Consider the following 22,018-nt stretch of genomic DNA (forward strand, 5'->3'; position numbering starts at 1 on the left):
CAGAACTCCGTTAATAAATGCAGTAATTGACCGTTTTTTGGAGTCGGGCGCCGATCTGGCAGAGAAGAGAAGAGAGTGTCTCTCCTTTATCCTATTTTATAAAAATATATATATTTTTATTCAACATTTTCAATTTTATAAATAACTGTAGAACAGTAACAAACAACCCCCCAAAGACCCGCAACAAAAAAAGGCCCCCCTCCTCCCCTACCCACCTCTCCCCATCCCTAGCAACTAACGGTCACCAGCTCTTTAAAATACAGAATAAACAGCTACCATCTCTAGTAGAACCCCTTAATTGCCCCCATCACCGTGTACCTAACTTTCTCGAGATATAAAAACTCCATAAGATCCCACAGCCACACCGAGGCACTGGGCAGAGAAGCTCCCCTCCAAAATCAGCACCCATCTTCGAGCAATCAGCGAAGCGAAGGCCAGAACATCAGCCCCTGTCCCGTCTGCAGCTCCGACAGGTCCAACACCCCAAGGGACAGGGCTTCAGTTCAATTTGCAGAATTGTTGACATGGTGCTAAAGAAGGCGACCAAGAACCTCACAGGCTTAGTACACGACCAGAACATGTGCACATGGTTAGCTGGACCCCTCTCACACTGTTCATACTTATCCTCCACTCCCGCAAACAACCTACTCATCCTAGACCTGGTCAAATGAGCCCTTTGCACTACCTTCAACTGGATTAACCCTAATCTCGCACGCATCTCTGATTTTCTATTTAATGCCAATGCCAACATTGCTACAGTTTGGGGGTCTATATAGCCCCCACTAATGTCTTTTGCCCCTTGGTGTTTCTCAGCTCTAGCAATACAGGTTCCACATCATCAGAGCTAATATCCTTCCTCACTGCTGTGTTAATTTCCTCCTTAACCAGCAATGCAACCCTACCGCTTTTCCGTTTAATCTCCCCTTCGTAAATACTGAATATGCCTGGTTGTTCAATTTCCATCCTGGTCACCCTGCAGCCATGTCTCTGTAATCCTGATTATATCATACCCCATCACATCTATCTGCAATATTAATTCATCCACGCGCATTAAGGCACATAGCCTTAAGACTTGTCTTTTTAACATTCCTTGTCCCATTCCCATTATGTTTCACTGGCCTGTTTGATTCTGGCCCTTGATTTCTCTGCCTATCACTTTTCTTATTCCTCTTTCTGTCTTTCTACCTGATCGGGTACACTGAGGGAGAATTCAGAATGTCCAAATTACCTAACAACACATCTTTCGGGACTTGTGGGAGGAAACTGGAGCACCCTTGCAGACAAGGAGAGAACATGCAAACTCTGCACAGTGACCCAAGCCGGAAATCAAACTCTGGTCCCGGACACTGTGAAACAACAGTGCTAACCACTGTGCTACCATCCTGGAGTCTCATTTTGTGGCCACAGAAACATCTATCTATTCCCCTTACAATTTGCATTGGTCTTCACTATGGAGGATATATGAAACATCTCAAAAATAGCTGTAGATCAGGAAATGAAAAGGAGGGAGGAGCCCAGAAAAACGACCATCACCAGGGAAGTGGTATTGAGCAAATTGTTTGGGCTGCGGGCTGACAGATTCCCGGGTCCAGAAGAGCTTCATCCTAGGGTCTTAAACAAATTATTTAAAGGAGTCACATATGCTGTAGATAGAGCGGAATCAGTGACTATACTATACTTTGATTTGTTACGGTGACATATCAAAAGGTTATTGCGTAAAATAAATGCTCGTAGTGTCGGGGGTAACATATTGGCATGGATTGAAGATCGGCTAGTCAACGGAGAACAGAGTTGACATAAAAAGGTATTTTTTAAGTTGGCAGGATGTAACAAGTGGGGTGCCACAGGGATCAGTGCTGTGACCTCAACTTTTTACAATTTCTATAATTGGATGAAGGGACTGAAGGCCGGGTTTAAAATTTGTTGGTAGGTGGGAAAGCAAATTGGGAAGAGGGCAAAAGGAGGCTACAAAGGGACACGAGTAAGAAGTGACTTGATTGAGATCCTGAAGGGTAATGACAGGGTGGAGAGGATGTATCCTCTTGTGGGGAATCTAGAACTAGGGGTCACTGTTTAAAAATAAGTTAAGACAGAAATTAAGAGATTTTTTTTCTCTTGAAGGTCATGAGCATCTGGAACTCTCTTCATAGAATTATATCAAAGAATTTACAGTGCAGAAGGAGGCCATTCAGCCCATCGAGTCTGCACCGGCTCTTGGAAAGAGCACCCTACCCAAGGTCAACACCTCCACCCTATCCCCATAACCCAGTAACCCCACCCAACTCTAAGGGCAATTTTGGACACTAAGGGCAATTTAGCATGGCCAATCCACCTAACCTGCACATCTTTGGACTGTGGGAGGAAACTGGAGCACCTGGAGGAAACCCCCGCACACACTGGGAGGATGTGCAGACTCCGCACAGACAGTGACCCAGCCGGGAATCAAACCTGGGACCCTGGAGCTGTGAAGCAATTGTGCTAACCACTGTGCTACCATTCTGCCCATTCATCCTGAAAAGATGGTGGAAGCAGAGTCTCTGAATATTTTTAAGGCAGAGCTAGATTGACTCATGGTAAACAAGGGGTGAAATGTTCTCATGGGAAGGCGGGAATTTGGGGTGGAGATTACAGTCGGATTAGTCATGATTTTATTGAATGTTGAAGCAGGCTCAAGGGGCCGAGTGGCCTACTCCTCCTAATTTGCGTATTGTATGTTCAACTGGTTCACTTCACCCCACAAATGCTGTTCAAAGTAATTTTGTGAAACATATTGAGGTGTCTTGGGAGATGTAATAAGACATTGAATAGATAATGCCCTATATAAATGCATATTCTTTTCTTAATGCTTGTTTTTAAAAATTCTTCTCTCTCTCTTTGATAGACATTCAAAGGGAAGAGGAAAAGGTTAAAAGATCTGTGAAAGAAGCTGCAAAGAAGGGCCAAAAGGATGTGTGCACTATATTAGCTAAAGAAATTGTACGATCAAGAAAGACTGTGGGCAAGCTGTATGCATCAAAAGCCCAAATGAACTCTGTCCTAATGAGCATGAAGAACCAATTATGTAAGTATTTAGTATTGGTCCTGGGATTCGAACAAAATAGTCATAGAATTACAGTGCAGAAGGAGGCCATTTGGCCCATCGAGTCTGCACCAGCTCTTGGAAAGAGCACCATACCCAAGCCCACTCCTCCAACCTATCCCCATAACTCAGTAATCCCAACACTAAGGGCAATTTTGGACACTAAGGGCAATTTAGCATGGCCAGTCCACCTAACATTAGAACATAGAACATTACAGCGCAGTACAGGCCCTTCGGCCCTCGATGTTGCGCCGTCCTGTGAAACCCCTCTAACTGTTCCCTTATCGTCCATATGCCTATCCAATGACTATTTGAATGCGTTTAGTGTTGGCGAGTCCACTACTGTTGCAGGCAGTAAGAAGTCTTACAACACCAGGTTAAAGTCCAACAGGTTTGTTTCAAACACGAGCTTTCGGAGCACGGCTCCTTCTTCAGGTGAGGGCATTCCACGCCCGTACTACTCTCTGAGTAAAGAACCTACCTCTGACATCCATCCTATATCTATCGCCCCTCAATTTAAAGCTATGTCCCCTCGTGCTGGACATCACCATCCGAGGAAAAATGCTCTCAATGTCCACCCTATCTAATCCTCTGATCATCTTGTATGCCTCAATTAAGTCACCTCTTAACCTTCTTCTCTCTAACAAAAACAGCCTCAAGTTCTTCAGCCTTTCCTCATAAGATCTTCTCTCCATACCAGGCAACATCCTTCTACATCTCCTCTGTACCCTTTCCAATGCTTCCACATCCTGCCTATAATGTGGCGTCCAGAACTGTACGCAATACTCCAAATGCGGCCGCACCAGAGTTTTGTACAACTGCAACATGACCTCATGGCTCCGAAACTCAATTCCTCTACCAATAAAAGCTAACACACCATACGACTTCTTAACAACCCTCTCAACCTGGGTGGCAACTTTCAGGGATCTATGGACATGGACACCGAGATCTCTCTGCTCGTCCACACTACCAAGAATCTTGGCATTAGCCCAGTACTCTGTCTTCCTGTTATTCCTTCCAAAATGAATCACCTCACACTTTTCTGCATTAAACTCCATTTGCCACCTGTCAGCCCAGCTCTGCAGCTTATCTATGTCCCTCTGTAACTTGTACCATCCTTCTACACTGTCCACAACTCCACCGACTTTAGTGTCATCTGCAAATTTACTCACCCATCCTTCTACGCCCTCTTCCAGGTCATTTATAAAAATGACATACAGCAGCGGCCCCAGAACAGATCCTTGTGGTACACCACTAGTAACTGGACACCAGTCAGAACATTTCCCATCAACCACCACCCTTTGTCTTCTATCAGCTAGCCAATTTCTGATCCAAATTGCTAAATCACCCTGAATCCCATGCGTCAGTATTTTCTGCAATAGCCTACCATGGGGAACCTTATCAAACGTTTAACTGAAATCCATATACACCACATCAACTGCTTTACCCTCGTCCACCTGTTTGGTCACCTTCTCGAAGAACTCAATGAGGTTTGTGAGGCACGACCTACCCTTCACAAAACCATGTTGACTATCTCTAACCAAATTATTCCTTACCAGATGATTATACATCCTATCTCTTATAAACCTTTCCAAGACTTTTCCCACAACAGAAGTAAGGCTCACTGGTATAGTTACCGCAGTTATCTCTACTCCCCTTCTTGAACAAGGGGACAACATTTGCTATCCTCCAGTCTTCTGGCACTATTCCTGTAGACAAAGATGACTTAAAGATCAAAGCCAAAGGCTCAGCAATCTCCTCCCTAGCTTCCCAGAGAATCCTACGATAAATCCCATCCGGCCCAGGGGACTTATCTATTTTCACACTTTCCAGAATCGCTAACACCTCCTCCTTATGAACCTCAAGCCCTTCTAGTCTAGTAGCCTGTATCTCAGTATTTTCCTCGACAACTTTGTCTTTTTCCTGTGTGAATACAGACGAAAAATACTCATAGGCTGAAAGAAATGAAAATCAAAGGAGCTGAAGTCCAGGTGAGAGTAACTGCCCTTAACATCAAGGCAGCATTTGACTGAGTATGGCAAAAGGGGCCCTGGAAATATTGAAGTCAGTGGAAACCTGGAGGGAAATTTTCCAATGATTGGAGTAATTCCGAGCACAAAGAAAGATGGATGTGGTTGTCGGAGGTCAATCATCTCAGTTACAGGACATTGGTGCTGTAGCTTTTCAGGGTAGTGTTCTATGCCCAACCATCCTTAGATGCTTCATCAATGACATTTCCTCCACCATAAGGTCAGAAGTTAGGATGTTCGCCGATGATTGCAAAATGTTCAACACCATTGGTGACTACTCAGATACTAAAGCAGTCCCATGTCCATTTGCTGCAAGACCTGGACAATATTCAAACTTGGGCTGATAAGTGACAAGTAACATTTGTGTCACACAAAGACCACCTCCAACAAGAGAGTCTAACCATCTCCCCATGACACTCATTGGCATTACCATTTTGAATATCTGTGAGAATGGGTCAGCACAGTACCACAGTAGTTAGCACTGTTGCGGCACAGCTCCAGGGTCCCAGATTCGATTCCCGGCTTGGGTCACTATGTGCGGAGTCTGCATGTTCTCCCTATGTCTGCGTGCGTTTCCTCCGGGTGCTCCAGTTTCCTCCCACAAGTCCCGAAAGATGTGCTGTTAGGTAATTTGGACATTCTGAATTCTCCCTCAGTGTACCCGAACAGGTGCCGGAATGTGGCAACAAGGGGCTTTTCACAGTAACTTCATTGCAGTGTTAATGTAAGCCTACTTGTGACAATAAAGATTATTATTATCAGAATGGATGTTATTTTTTGATATTTTGGTAGGGAGGGGAGATAGTCTTGTTCCGTGAAGAAGACTATGTATGGATATAAATGATTTAATTAAGCTGGGAAAAGATTAATGGAGACATTGTGTGTGGGAGATTTGAGCGGACTGAAGGTGTTAGATACATGACTTAGTAGTTAGACTTGCCTGATCAAGTGGCTTATAAGTAAATAGACTGGGTTTGGAAATTGACATTAAAAGATACCTAGGGACCTGCTGTTATTGGCTGTTACATTTCAAAGGGAAGAGGCTTTTAGAGCTTGCAATAATCAAAGAGAAGGTTATTAACTGTTATGTTACCTGAATGTGAGGGTTATAGGAAAATATGAAAGATTTTTAAATTTGGGACAAGTTTGCCTCAAAGAACTGGTGACGACAATGGAATCATAGATGGAAGGCATAAGGGATGTTTAAGGAGAGATGTTGATAGATGTTGGTGGCTGTGTGAGAAAGACCTGCTGGAAGCAGCTCTGGGCTGGGAGAAGGTGCAGCCACCCAGCCAGCCAAAAAAAGTCATAAGGCTGCAAAAATAAGTCTTCCTGTGAAGTTTTGGATTTCCACAGCAGTGTGGATGTGAGCACATAAGAAGATAAGGAGCAGGAGTAGGCCGTCAGACCCCTCGAGCCTGCTCCACCATACAATGAGATCATGGCTGATCTTTTGTGGACTCAGCTCCACTTTCCCGCCCGAACACCATAACTTAAAAAACTATCTATCTTTATGTTAAAAACATTTAATGAAGGAGCCTCAGCTGCTTCACTGGGAAAGGAATTCCATACATTCACAACCCTTTGTGTGAAGATGTTCCTCCTAAGCTCAGTCCTAAATCTATTTTGAGGCTATGTCCCCAGTTCTACACCCGCCAGTGGAAGCAACCTGTCCGCATCTATCCTATCTATTCCCTTCATAATTTTATCTGTTTCTATAAGATCCCCCCCCGCCCCCCCACATCCAATTCCAATGAGTACAGTCCCAGTCTACTCAACCTCTCCTCGTAATCCAACCCCCTCAACTCTGGGGTTAGAACATAGAACATAGAACAGTACAGCACAGAACAGGCCCTTCAGCCCTCAATGTTGTGCCGAGCCATGATCACCCTACTCAAACCCACGTATCCACCCTATACCCGTAACCCAACAACCCCCCCCCCCCCCCCCCCCCCCCCCCCCTTAACCTTACTTATTATTAGGACACTACGGGCAATTTTAGCATGGCCAATCCACCTAACCCGCACATCTTTGGACTGTGGGAGGAAACCGGAGCACCCGGAGGAAACCCACGCACACAGGGGGAGGACGTGCAGACTCCACACAGACAGGGACCCAGCCGGGAATCGAACCTGGGACCCTGGAGCTGTGAAGCCTAGTGAATCTCCTCTGCACACCCTCCAGTGCCAGTAGGTCCTTTCTCGGCTAAGGAGACCAAAACTGAACACAATACTCCAGGTGTAGCCTCACTAACACCTTATACAATTGCAGCATAACCTCCCTAGTCTTAAACTCCATCCCTCTAGCAATGAAGGGCAAAACTCCATTTGTCACCTTAATCACCTGTTGCACCTGTAAACCAACTTTTTGTGACGCATGCACTAGCACACGCAGATCCCTCTGCACAGCAGCATGTTTTAATATTTTATCATTTAAATAATAATTCCTTTTCCTTTTATTCCTACCAAAATGGATAACCTCACATTTGTCAACATTGTATTCCATCTGCCAAACCCTAGCCCATTCACTTAACCTATCCAAATCCCTCTGCAGACTTCCAGTATCCTCTGCACTTTTTGCTTTACCACTCATCTTAGTGTCATCTGCAGACTTGGATACATTGCACTTGGTCCCCAACTCCAAATCATCTATGCAAATTATGAACAATTGAGGGCCCAACACTGATCCCTCAGGAACAACACTAGCTACTGATTGCCAACCAGAGAAACACCCATTAATCCCCATTCTTTGCTTTCAACCAATCCTCTATACATACTACTACTTTGCCCTTAATGCCTTACATCTTTATCTTATGCAGCAACCTTTTGTGTGGCACCTTGTCAATTGCTTTCTGATGCTTTCCACTTCCATTGGCTCCCTGTTGTTTACCGCACTGGTAATGTCCTCAAAAAATTTCACTAAAATAGTTATGCACGACCTGCCCTTTATCAACCTATGCTGCGTCTGTCCGATGGGACAATTTCCATACAGATGCCTCGCTATTTCTTCCTTGATGATAGATTCCAGAATCTTCCCTACTACCAAAGTTAAGCTAACTGGCCTATAATTTCCCGCTTTCTGCCTACCTCCTTTTTTAAACAGTGATGTCACGTTTGCCAATTTCCAATCCACCGGGACCACCCCAGAGTGTAGTGAATTTTGGTAAATTATCACAAGTGCATTTGCAATTTCCTTATCCATCTCTTTTAGCACTCTGGGATGCATTCCATCAGGGTCAGGAGACTTGTCTACCTTTAGCCCCATTAGCTTGCCCATCACTACCTCCTTAGTGATAACAATCATCTCAAGGTCCTCGCTTGTCGTAGCCTCATTTCCATCAGTCACTGGCTTGTTATTTGTGTCTTCCACTGTGAAGACCGACCCAAAAAACCTGTTCAGTTCCTCAGCCAATCCCTCATCTCCCATTATTATCCCTTCTCATCCTCTAAAGGACCAATATTTACCTTAGCCACTCTTTTTTCGTTTTATATATTTGTAGAAATTTTTACTATCTGTTTTTATATTCTGAGCAGGTTTACTCTCATAATCTATCTTACTCTTCTTTATTGCTTTTTTAATAGCTTTCTGTTGCCCCCTTAAGATTTTCCAGTCCTCTTGTCACCCACTAATCTTTGCCACTTTGTATGCTTTTTCCTTCAATTTGACACACTCCCTTATTTCCTTGGGTATCCACGATCGATTTTCCCTCTTTCTACCGCCCTACTTTTTGTTGGTATAGTTTGGTATAGAAGTTGAGTGTTTGTGTGGTATGTTGTGTGGTATAGTTTGGTATACTAGTTGAGAGTTTGTGCGGTATGCCTCACTAAAGTAACAGTAGTTTTGTTTGGGGGTAATACTGGATTTTTAAACATCTATGAGGGATTTTTGCTTTGGGTTGTATTTACCTGTAGGTCTGACCAAGTTGAGTCTTTCGGGGGAAATAGTTTGTAAGACTAAACTGTGTAAATGTAATCTTTAAGTGCAGAAGTTTTTTTCCCTCTTTTATTAATAAGCCTCTAATGTTACTTTTTAAATTGCAAAAGTGTTACCTGGTTCCCTGCTGCTGAGATCAGCACTTTTCTTTCTCATTTTTGGAGTACTAAAAAAATGCATATGACCCAGTAAGCCAAGTTTCCCTCTGGGATTTGGTTTGCTGAGCAATCTGCTGTGGTCATAACAATCCCTCCCTGCAATATCCCAGAGTTTTCCATTGATCAGAAACTGAACTGGAAGAGCTATGTAAATACTATGGCTACAAAAACAGGTCAACAGCTAGGAATTCTGGCTCCCCAAAGCTTGACTACCATCTACAAGATGCAAGTCAGCAGTGTGATGGAAAATTCTCCACTTTCAAGATAAGTACAACTCCAACAGATCAAGAAGCAAAGCAGCTCATTTGATTAGCATCCCACCCATCACCTTAAATATTCACTCCTTCCATCACCGACATACAGGGGCAACAGTGCGTACTATGCACAAGATGTACTGCAGCAACTCACCAAAGCTCCTTCAACAGCATCTTCCACCTAAGGCAGCAGATGCATGGGAACACCACTATCTACAAGTTCCTCTCCAGCCATACACCATCCTGACTTGGAAATGTATTTTTTTATAAATGTTTTTTTATTGAGTTTTCATATTTTATATATGACAAATTACAAGTTATTAGAGAGAGAAAAAAAAAAGGAAAACACAAAAATTTAACATGAATATTTACAGGTAAGCATCTTCATAACAATAATTGTGGCCGCCCCCTTTAGCCAGCATACATATTTTACATTCCCCAATATGGCCGAGGCACATGTTTATAGGCATTTATTTATAGTTTGGTTTTGGGCCTTGGCTTGCCATCAAACCCCCATACCGAGCCCGTAGCCCCCCTCCCCCCGGCTACCTTCCCCCGATTCCCGTCCATTTTCCCCTGGTTCTTGGCCACCCGACTATTCTTCCTCATGTACGTTGGCCACAAACAGGTCCCGGAACAGTTGCATGAATGGCTCCCACGTTCTGTGGAAGCCGTCGTCCGACCCTCGGATGGCGAATTTGATTTTCTCCATTTGGAGAGATTCCGAGAGGTCGGACAGCCAGTCTGCAGCTCTGGGTGGTGCTGCTGACCGCCAGCCAAACAGGATTCTACGGCGGGCAATCAGGGAGGCAAAGGCAAGGGCGTCCGCCCTCCTCCCCAGGAATAGATCTGGCTGGTCTGAAACCCCGAAGACCGCCACTATCGGGCATGGCTCCACCCTCACCCCCACCACTTTGGACATAGCCTCGAAGAAGGCTGTCCAGTACTCCACAAGTCTGGGGCAAGACCAGAACATGTGGGCGTGGTTGGCCGGGCCTCTTTGGCACCGCTCACATTTGTCCTCCACCTCCGGGAAGAACCTACTCATACGGTTTCTCGTTAAGTGGGCTCTATGTACCACTTTTAGTTGCGTCAGGCTGAGCCTTGCGCACGTGGAGGTGGAGTTGACCCTATGCAGTGCTTCGCTCCAGAGTCCCCACCCTATCTCCATCCCCAGGTCGTCCTCCCATTTCCTTCTTGTTGCGTCCAGTACGGTGTCGTCCCTATCTACCAGTCGGTCATACATGTCACTACAGTTCCCTTTCTCTAGGATACTTGCGTCCAGTAGGTCTTCCAATAGTGTCTGTCGTGGCGGTTGTGGGTCCTTGTCTCCTTTCGTAGGAAGTTTTTGAGCTGCAGGTACCGTAGCTCGTTCCCCCCAGCTAGCTGAAATTTCTCTGTCAGTTCGTCCAGTGTTGCGATCCTGTCGTCCGTGTATAGGTCCCTGACTGTCAGTGTCCCCCCGTCCTGCCTCCACCTTTTGAAGGTGGCGTCGGTCAGTGCTGGTTTGAACCTATGGTTGTTGCAGATGGGAGCCTTGTCCGACATTTTGTACAGGCCAAATTGCTGCCGCAGTTGGTTCCAGGATTGGAGGGTGGCTGTCACCACTGGGCTGGTGGAGTGTTTTTTGGGTGGGGATGGGAGTGCTGCCGTGGCGAGGGCCTGGAGGGAGGTTCCCATGCAGGAGGCCTCCTCCGCACGCACCCACTCGGCTTCTGGCTCCTGGATCCATCCCCTTACTCGCTTGGCTGTTGCCGCCCAGTGGTAGAATTGTAGATTCGGGAGGGCTAGCCCCCCCCTGGATTTTGTTTTTTGTATGACCTTCTTTGGGATCCTAGCATTTTTACCCCCCCCCATACGAACGCCATGATATGTTTGTCCAGCGCTTTGAAAAAGGCCTTGGGGATGTAGATCGGAATGGATCTAAACAGGAAAAGGAACCTGGGCAGTACGTTCATTTTGATCGTCTGGACTCTCCCCGCGAGGGAGAGCGGGAGTGTGTTCCATCTTTGCAGGTCCTTTTTAACTTCCTCCGTCAGGCTGGTGAGGTTCCATTTGTGGATCCCTTTCCAGTCATGGGCTATTTGGATCCCCAGGTAGTGGAATTTATTTTGGGCTTGTTTGAACGGCAGCCCCTTTAGTGCTGCCCCCCCCCCCCCCCCCCCCTTGCGGGTGTACTGGGAAGATCTCACTTTTGCTCATGTTGAGTTTGTAGCCCGAGAAGGCTCCAAACTCTTTCAGGAGCGCTATGATTCCGTCCATGCTGCTTTGTGGGTCCGAGATATAGAGGAGCAGATCATCCGCATAGAGTGAGACTCTGTGCTCTCTACCTCCCCTTCGGATCCCCCTCCAATTTTTTGCTGCCCTGAGCGCGATTGCTAGCGGTTCGATTGCTAGTGCGAACAGCAGCGGGGACAGTGGGCATCCTTGTCTGGTGCCCCTGTGCAGCTGGAAGTATTGGGAGTTGGTATTGTTGGTCCGTACACTCGCCATGGGAGCGTTGTATAGGAGCTTTACCCAAGCGGTGAACCCTGTTCCAAGCCCGAACCGCTCCAGTACCTCTATGAGGTATTTCCATTCGACTCTGTCGAAGGCCTTTTCTGCGTCCAGGGAGACGATCACCTCTTGTGTTCTCTCCCCGGAGGGGGTCATTATCACGTTCAGCAGGCGCCTGATGTTCGCGGTAAGCTGTCTACCTTTGACGAAGCCCGTCTGGTCCTCTGTGACCACCTCAGGCACACAGTCTTCTAGCCTTTTGGCTAGGATTTTGGTGTCTGCGTTCAGCAGAGATATGGGTCTGTATGACCCACATTCTGTTGGGGACTTGGAAATGTATTGACGTTCCTTCACTGTCGCTGGGTCAAAATTGTGGCGCTCCCTCCCTACCCGCACTGTGGGTGTGCCTACACCTCGTCTGCAGCGGTTCAAGAAGGCAGCTCGCCACCACCTTCTCAAGGGCAGTTGGGGAGTGTCTCTCGGTCTAACCAACGTTGTCCACATTCCATGAATGAATTTTGAAAAAGTCCACGAATGAAGGGTTTAAATATGCATATTGCAATCTTTTTTCTTTTTTTAAAATAAATTTAGAGTACCCAATTCATTTTTTCCAATTAAGGGGAAATTCAGTGTGGCCAATCGACCTACCCCGCACATCTTTTGGCCGTGGGGGCGAAACCCACGCAAACACGGGCAGAATGTGCAAACTCCACACAGACAGTGACCCAGAGCCGGGATTGAACCTGGGACCTCAGCGCTGCGAGGCAGCAGTGCTAGCCACTGTGTCACAAGTGTTATCAATATAGTAGGGAACTCGGGAGTAACAAACAATACAATTTTACCCAAAATATCAGCTTACTTTATAAGAAAAAATAACTGATTCAGAATTTCAATGAATAAATCAGAAAGCACTGACATGTGAGCAGAAATGTAAACATAGTTTAACTTCTCCTAAACGTGGAGCAAGTAAATTTAGAATTGCTGCCCACATCCAAGTACCACCCACAATGGGTACAAATATGTCTCAAACTGAAAGTGTGGAGTGTTCTGTAAATGTTGTCAATGGTATTTTAAAAAATATATAATTTCTCTTCCCACGGAATATAGTTCTTGCTTTAAGTAACTCTGCCAGCCAGATTTTTCTAATCCCCAAACCGGACTCTACTCCCTGATGATGATGTAACTGCCTGCCGAGAGCAGTTTATCTCTGATTTATGTTGCTTTTCCCTGGGGATTATACTCTGCGCTGTGGATTACAAATAGGTGTTCCTTGGTTTCACAGCCAATGAGCCATTCCTGCCCACAGACTCACTGACAGAAGCATGACATTACTTAGAAGTTGTAGCTAAAACAAGCAGTGCAAAGAACATTAATGATAACTAGTACTTCTGTGAACTATGGGCTAGTTCCCATTTCAACTGGGGGATAGAATGCCTCTGAACTGGGGTGAAGAGGCAGTGTCATTGTGAAAGAACCAGTTCCCATTCAGATAGTTTTTGGAGAAGTAGCAACCTGGCCAGTTTATTGTGGCTAAACCCAAATATCACAGTTATTGCTTAAAATTTATTTTTCAAAAAAATATTTATACATAGCAAATGCTTTTTAATGTAAAAATTTGCATTCCCAGGGGAGCATCGTGTTGAAATGCAAGTCGAATTACGGGGCTGGAGAGTAGTATACAGAAGGACCGTGCATCATTCCACACTTGCTGCCAAGCTTTCTGAGATTAAATATGTAAATTATATCCCATTTTCATAAAGGTGTATAACTGTACACGTGTATTTGGATGTTGACAAATTATATAAAAATGCAAAACTATTTTTGAGGTAGAGGGTGACCCATGTAACATTTGGAAAATAGTATCTTCAATTTTTTTCCCGCAATACTCCATTCACAATTATCTAAGTAGAACAGAACATATTGAATGATTGGTAACAGAGGTACAAGGTCAAACATGAACAACAAAACCTCCTCCTGATTACCATGTACCGCCCCCCCCTCAGCTGATGATTCAGTACTCCTCGAAGTTGAACACCATTTGGAGGAAATGCTGAGGGTAGCACGGACCCACATTGTACTCTGGGTGAGGACTTCAATCCCCATCACAAAGAGTGGATAAATAGTACCACCACAGAGCGAGCTGGCTGGGTCCTAAAGGACATAGTTGCTAGACTGGCACTGTGGCAGGTGGGGAGGGAACCAACAAGAGGGAAAAATATGCTTGACCTCATCCTTACCAACCTGCCTGCTGCAGATGCATCTCTCCATGACGACATCGGTAAGAGTGACCCACCTTGTACATTCTCCCAGTGTCTGCGTGGGTCTTGCCGCCACACCAAAACAATGTGCTGATTAGGTGGATTGGCCACGCTAAATTGCCCCTTAATTGGAAAAAAAATTGGGAACTCTTAAATTTAAAAGAAAATCTTTAAAAAACAGTGTGACCACTGCACATCCATTCTGGAGATGAAGTACCACATTCACATAGTTCACATTGTAAAGGGGCTGGTTTAGCACAGTGGGCTAAACAGCTGGCTTATAATGCAGAACAATGCCAGCAGCGCGGGTTCAATTCCCGTACCAGCCTCCCCGAACAGGCGACTACGGGCTTTTCACAGTAACTTCATTGAAACCTACTTGTGATAATAACCGATTATTATTTCACATTGCGGGTACCTACCATCGTGTTGTGTGCCTCTGCCATCGTGCTAAATGGGATAGATTCAGAACAGATCTAGCGTCTCAAGACTGGGAATCCATGAGACACTGTGGGCCATCAGCAGCAGCAGAATTGAACTCAACCACTATCTGTAACTTCATGGCATGGCATATCCCCCACTCTACCATTACCACCAAGCCTGGGATTAACCCAGGTTCAATGAAAAGTGCAGGAGGGAATGCCAGGCACAATACCAGTCATACTGACAAACGAGCTGTCAACCTGGGAAGCTGCAACACAGGACTACTTGCACGACAAACAGCATAAGCAGCAAGCAATAGACAGGGCTAAGCAATTCCACAACCAGCAGATCAGAACTAAGCTCTGCAGTCTTGCACATCCAACAGTGTATGGTGGTGGGCAATTCAACAACTCAACTGGAGGAGGAGACTCCACAAATATCCCCATCCTCAATGATGGAGGAGCCCTGCATATCTGCAAATGGTATGGTGAAGCATTCACAATAATCTTCAGCCGGAAGTACTAAGTGGATGATTCATCTAGCCCTCTGGATGTCCCCTGTATCACAGATGTCAGTCTTCAGCCAATTCAATTTACTCCAAGATACTGGATACTGCAATGGCTATTGACCTTGACAATATTCCTGCAATAGTGCTGAAGGCAAGCTGTTCCAGTACACCTACAACATTGGCACCTACCCAGAAATGTGGAAAATTGCCCAGGTGTGTCCTGTACACAAGAAACAGGACAAATCCATCCCCGCCAATTACAAACCCATCAGTCTGGAATCATGCCTGGCACAAAGGAAGATGGTTGTGGTGGTTTGGAGGTAGATTATCTCCGTTCCAGGACATCACTGCAGGAGTTCCTCTGGATAGTGTCCTAGGCCCAACCATCTTCAGCTGCTTCATCAATGACCTTCCTTCCATCATAAGGTCAAAAGTGGAGATGTTCGTAGATTACTGCACAATGTTCAGCACCATTCATTACTCCTCAGATACTGAAGCAGTTCATATCCAAATGCAGCAAGACCTGGAGATATCTAGGCTTGGGCTGACAAGTGGCAAGTAACATTTGCGCCACACAAGTGACAGTAAATCATCTTCTACAAGAGCGAATCTAACCATCGGCCCTTGACATTCAATGGCATTACCATCACTGAATCCCCCATGATTCGACATCCTGGGGGTTATAATTGACCAGAAACTGAACTGGACTGGCCGTATAAATGCTGTGGCTACCAGGGTGGGTCAAATGCTAGGAATTCTACAGCAAATAACTCACCAAAGCCTGTCCATCATCTACAAGGCACAAGTCAGGAGTGTAATGGAACACTCTCCGCTTGCCTGGATGAGTGCAATTCCAGCAACACTCAAGAAGCTCGACATCATCCAGGACACAACAGCCTGCTTGATTCTACCCCTTCCACAAATATTCATTCTCTCCACCACCAATGAACAGTGGTAGCCATGTGTACCATCTACACAATGCACTGCAGTAACTCACCAAGGTTCCATAGAGAACACCTACCAAACCTATAACCACCGAGGAGGATAAGAGCAGCAGGTACCTAGGAACACCACCACCTGGAGTTGTCCCTCCCAGTCACTCACTATCCTGATTTGAAAATATATTGCCATTCCTTTACTGTCGCTGAGTCAAAATCCTGTAATTCCCTCCCTAACACAGCAGTTCAAGAAAGCCGCTCACTACCACCTTCTAAAGGGTAATTAGGGATGGGCAATAAATGTTGGCCACATTGCCTTAATGAATTTTTGAAAATCTTCAGCATCTGTAACAACGCTTCACTTTCAACCTCTTCTGTTTTGTTTTACATGCCCAACTTTATTGCCTCCCACCCCCAATATGAGAGGCATTTCAATTTTATAAATGCCTTCACTAAAATAAACACATTTTTGACTCCTCTGCAGTCAAATTTATTTTAAGAGCTGCCACATGTTTGGGCACAATGTTCATTTTAATTTATATGTAGATTGGACCACTGTGATCATTGTTATTGCTGGAGGTTTTCTGCTCAGAATGGTGGAGCCCTGAAACTTTTTCAACTCCCAGAGAGATGATCAGAAAATTATTGCTCCAATCTTCAATTTTCAACTCCTTATCGTGCCCTTCTCTCCACAGCTATATCGAGAGTCACTGGTTCCTTGCAGAAGAGCACAGAGGTGATGAAAGCCATGCAGAATTTAGTAAAAATCCCTGAAATTCAAGCCACCATGAGAGATCTGTCCAAAGAAATGATGAAGGTGAGACAAAAACCAGACTCCAGCCTTTGGAGTTGCAGCTCTGTAGAGCCATCATGTTTTAGGTTGACTGCATATCGGACATACTGCCTGATACTTGTCATAAAAATGCAGACCCATTCCTTTTAGAAGGAATCCTGACTGATCAGATTCGGGTGATCCCACTAGGAATTGGGAGGTAATAGTCATCTATTAGTCATCTATCTAGTTCCTGCGTGAGCGCTCTGGGAGGTAAGACCTCTTCTGCTGCCTCACACGGCTGAAATCAAACCTGTGACCTAATGTTCAGCATAAACTCAAGCTGCTCTGGATTGCTTCAATATCTTTTCTTGCTATTATTTCCCCCTCCTAATGGGCTATTCAACCATTGAGGGCGTGATCCTGTATCTCTCACAATAACACCCTCAGCAACCCCAATATAGGGGAGGTAGCACCGTGATCAGTGGATGTATTATACTAGATTGGAGGAGATATAAATTATTGTAATGTCTTGTTGCCCAACCAAAGATTAACCAATTCAGCAAAGGATGCAGATTAAAGCTGGTTTATTTGGCACAACTGCTCAGTAGATTAATTTACTGAACTAAGCGAAAAGCAAAAAACTGCTAGAAATCTCAACCAGAATGTAAATGCTGTAAACGACTGAGCAGATCAGTCTGCGTCTTTTGGAAAGAAGAGACAAAATGTTTCAGTTGTAGATAAGAACTGAAAGCAAGGTTTCTTGTGCCTTTATCAGTCTCGTACTTATTGCTGTCTCAGATTATTTTGTGGATTAGTTCAGTAACTTGGTATTTCTTTCTCACTCTGTGAATATGTGACACTGTGATGATGTTAGTATTGTGCATAATGGGATAAATAAACTACTTTTACATAATGTATGTTGTTTTATATTCCCAGGCAGGGATTATTGAGGAGATGCTAGAGGATACTTTTGAAAGCATGGAAGATGAGGAAGAAATGGAAGAAGCAGCAGAGATGGAAATCGATCAGATACTTTTTGAGGTTACTGCAGGTAAACTAAAGCCACTATGTTTAAATCCTTAGTGACACCATTTGGCCCACTGAGTCTACACTGACCCTCCGAAAGAGCACCCTAGAGCCACTCCCCTGACCCATTTCCATAACCTAACCTCCACATCCCTGGACACTGGCAATTGATAATGGCCAGTCCACCTATCCTGCACATCTTTGGACGGTGGAAGGAAACCAAACACTACAGTGAAGTTACTGTGAGAAGCCCCTAGTCGCCACATTCCGGCACCTGTTCGAGTGCACAGAGGAAGAATCCACAATGTCCAATTCACCTAACAAGCACGTCTTACGGGACTTGTGGGAGGAAACCGGAGCACCCGGAGAATCCCACACAGATTTGGGGAGAACGTGCAGACTCCACACAGACAGTGACCCAAGCGGAAATGAACCTGGGACCCTGGCGCTGTGAAGCAGCAGTGCTAACCACCGTGCTGCCCTGCCGCCCATAAAAGGGAGGTACGACTTCCTTTGAGCAGGAATTGAACCAGCGACCCACGGATGTCAGCTTTAATCATCTACAGTCCTCCACTCTACCTCCTGAGCTATCGAAGGATAGATAGCACCCTGAGGAAACCCATGCAGACACGAGGAGAGCGTGCAAACTCCACACAGTCACCCAAGGCCGAAATTGAGCCTCATTTGAACCTGGTCCCTGACCCTGTGAGGCAGCAGTAACATAGAATCCCTACAGTGCAGAAGGGGGCCACTCAGCCCATCGAGTCTGCACCGGCCTTTGGAAAGGGCACCCTACTTAAGCACACCCCTCCACCCTATCCCAGTAATCTTACCTAACCTTTTTTGGACAGTAAGGGGCAATTTAGCATGGCCAATCCCCCCACCTAACCTGCATAGCTTTGGACTGTGTGAGGAAACCGGTGCACCTGAAGGAAACTCACAGAAATGAAAATGCAAACTCCACACAGACCGTCACCCAAGGCCAGAATTGAACCTGGGTCCCTGGAGCTACGAGGCTGCAGTGTTAACTACTGCGCCACTGTGTCAATTTTATGAAATTTAGTAGTATCCCTGAGAGCCAGCTTTCAGGACAGAGCAGGTTGCTGGCCTTGGTAATAACTGCTGAAACCTCAATTGAGTAACAGTTGGAACAATACTGTATGAATTGTTGGATACCTGGGATTACAGAACTGCAATAAGTCAATGATCATCATTGAAGAGAGAGGGAGTGACGAGTTTGCCTCTGTTTCTGTTTCTTAATACACAACAGTGATAGGCCAGTACTTGCTTTCAACACAAAAATAGAAAATGTTGGAAATACTAATCGGATCGGGCAGCATCTGTGAAACGAGAACAAGTAAATTTTTCAGGTCAATGACCTATCATCAGAACCTGACCTTTGACGTCTTTTGTTGCATTTATTTTTGCAGGCGCTCTTGGGAAAGCTCCCAGCAAAGTCACAGACGCTCTCCCAGAGCCAGAGCTGGAAGGGGCTGCAGCTGCACCTGAAGAGGGTGAGGCAGAGGAAGATATTGAAGAGATGCAGTCACGACTGGCTGCCCTTCGGAGTTGATGTGTGCAAATAACTCAGCTGTACAGTTCCCACTTCACAGCTTCACTCCATAACCACATGATCCTGTTGCACTCCCCCTCCTTTCTGTCCAGTGTAATTTTGTTTTTCAAAATACCAAAGTAAACATTTCCTGCTTTGTGAATGGTAGAGTGGTTAAATTTGTACAGATGGGAAAAGTTTCCCAAGAAAAACAAAAATTGCACTTGTGAACGTTATTCCTCCCTTTGCGTTAAATCAGCTTTTTCTAGCCAATTGACCAGTTTATTATTCAACATAATTCAGCACTTTAATGTTAATTTCTTATAGTATAAAGTGCACTTCCCGGGCATATAATAAAGTTTGGAGTTCCTGTACTTTAATCTTTATCAAGAGAATATGGTTATGGCATGTTTTTATCCTGTCCTGTCCCCATTTGACAGCGACATTAGCAAACCTGTCTACACTTTTGAACCTTCGTTAAATGGATAGTGTATGTAAAGACATTTTGTCTATGTGGCCTTATTTAATACAACAAACAGTCCATAAGCATTATTTTTAAAATCAATCGTACCACTATTAATAGCAGTTTGTAGGAAACATTCAAAATGCCTCATAAATTAACTTGAGCATGATTGTAGTTTTGAGTTGCAAAAAGAGTCCGACAGTTGATATGCCCATCCATACAAGGGTTATGTTTTTTACTTTATCTAAATCAAGTCTGTTTCTAATTTGTTTTATTGTTTATTGTTGCCATACTGGGCTTTAATGACGCTGTGGAGATGTTATGAGTATAAAATCACCCAGCGTTTTGGGATTATTTTGAGTTCTTTGCCTTAGTCTTTGATCACTGAAATTCCTTTAAAGTTGCTGGACTTCAATTGTCAAACAACCCCGAATGGTACCAGAGAAGAAAACTACTGCAGATACTGAAAATCTGAATTAAAAACAGAAAATGGTGGAAATACTCAACAGGTCCGGCAACATCTCTGGGAGAAAATCGGAGTTAACGTTTCAGCTCTGTTGCCTTTAATGAGAATAGAACTATCTCTGTGTTGATTTTTAATTTGGATATAGGCCATTATTGATTTAGTACTCATTTGATTGGTGAGTAAGTCCTTTACAAATGACACGATCTATTCTTGGTGATGTAACATTTACAGATTTTTTTTTCCTTCCTCCGAGATTGTGGACAACGCACCTACCTTTCTTATGTTACGTGCGGCTGATTCGTTTAAGTGTATGGGGTCCTTTTATTGTTTTGGGTTTTTTTGCGACGTGGGAGGGAAAACTGGTTACAGAATTTTCTGTAGCTAACTTGTAGAGAACTGAGCTCCCCATCACAAGACACTGACGTTCATGGGCAACTGGGTTTGTTCAATGTTAGCAATGAAAGCAAATGGAGCCTTTCGTGACTCTAAAACGTGACTTCAAGACATCTCGTTTTACAACCAATGAAGTACTTGTTGATGGTAGTCATTGTTACAATGTCAGAATAGTTATAGATCGGGTCACACTTTCCCCTCAGTTGCGCAACTTTTTTTTAGAACAATTGTTTTACTGGCTGTTTTGCTTTGATACATATTTATGAATGGATTATGGCTTTTGGGTTTGGTTTAGCAGATTGTAGAGACACTTGCCATGACACTGATTCTCAAAATTGGACAGGAATTTTGGCTAGAAACGTATTTTGGATCATTTGTTGTATTTTAATTTGGTAATTCCATTGATGGTTAATCTCAAATTTACAGGGGGACTGCATTATTATACAGATAAACGTCCTCAATTGAACTGTACCATAATCTGTTTTTGACAGAATTAGTCAGTTGCCCCTTTCTTCATGTTGAAGTAATACTGAAGCCGGATTGACTGCAGTGACACACTTCAGGTGGGCACTCCAAATTATGTTAAAAGTGTGAATTTATTATACTGTACTTCAGGTTGTATTGCAATTTCACACTGCCATTAATGCGGTCCCAATTATTTAGTCTCTTGATCCGCAAAAGCATTTCAGAATGGAGGCAAAGGGGATTAGAAAAATGCCCATGACAAAGTTCATATCTGCCTAAATGTTTGTGTGGCTCATTGGTATCAGCTTATTGACATTGTCTGTGATGTAAAAGATTCATAACCTCTGAAGCAACTTTAATAAAGGATTTGGTTTATACATATTATAAGATTGTGGAATGTTGTAATTAATACTTTGGGAAAGCTGGAATATCTTTTTTGTAAATCTTTCTGCCCTGCTACCTCGTCAACAAACCAGAATGTGAATACAAGAATGAAGATTTCTAGTTCCAAGATCTATGTAAAGTAAAGGAGGAATCACTGCCAGAATCTTTCTTCAGGGCAAAGGATTTCAGGTGGCCACCCAAGCCTGTGCATTGTTTTCGTCCCTGATCTGCTGGGGGGTTCGGGCGCGCAGCAGTGCATGGGACACTTGAGGTATTTTGGAAGTTGTTTGCTATCTTTTAGTGGCTGTAAATATGGTAGTTAATAAGGTTGCCTTTCTTCATCTTAATTATGAATATGCTTTTCAGAGTCGCCAGGTATCTCTTGATACCGTCACAAGGTTCAACCGAATATCGATC

The 22,018-nt window shown here is 44.4% G+C and overlaps 1 protein-coding gene across 2 annotated transcripts in view; it reads left to right on the forward strand.

Moving 5' to 3' along the window:
- Positions 1-21,601, forward strand: part of rnf103 (ring finger protein 103) — a 75,910-nt gene extending 54,309 nt beyond the window's left edge. For both annotated transcript variants that reach the window (XM_038793293.1, XM_038793292.1), the window contains 4 exons: positions 2,882-3,061; positions 16,773-16,894; positions 17,789-17,903; positions 19,309-21,601. In XM_038793293.1, coding sequence (XP_038649221.1) covers positions 2,882-3,061; positions 16,773-16,894; positions 17,789-17,903; positions 19,309-19,451 — 560 coding nt within the window. In that variant the 3' untranslated portion in view covers positions 19,452-21,601. The remainder of the gene's footprint in view (positions 1-2,881; positions 3,062-16,772; positions 16,895-17,788; positions 17,904-19,308) is intronic.
- The last annotated feature ends 417 nt before the right edge of the window (positions 21,602-22,018 follow it).

Source organism: Scyliorhinus canicula, chromosome 3 (genome assembly GCF_902713615.1).
Source record: "Scyliorhinus canicula chromosome 3, sScyCan1.1, whole genome shotgun sequence".
Classification (NCBI taxonomy): Eukaryota; Metazoa; Chordata; class Chondrichthyes; order Carcharhiniformes; family Scyliorhinidae; genus Scyliorhinus; species Scyliorhinus canicula.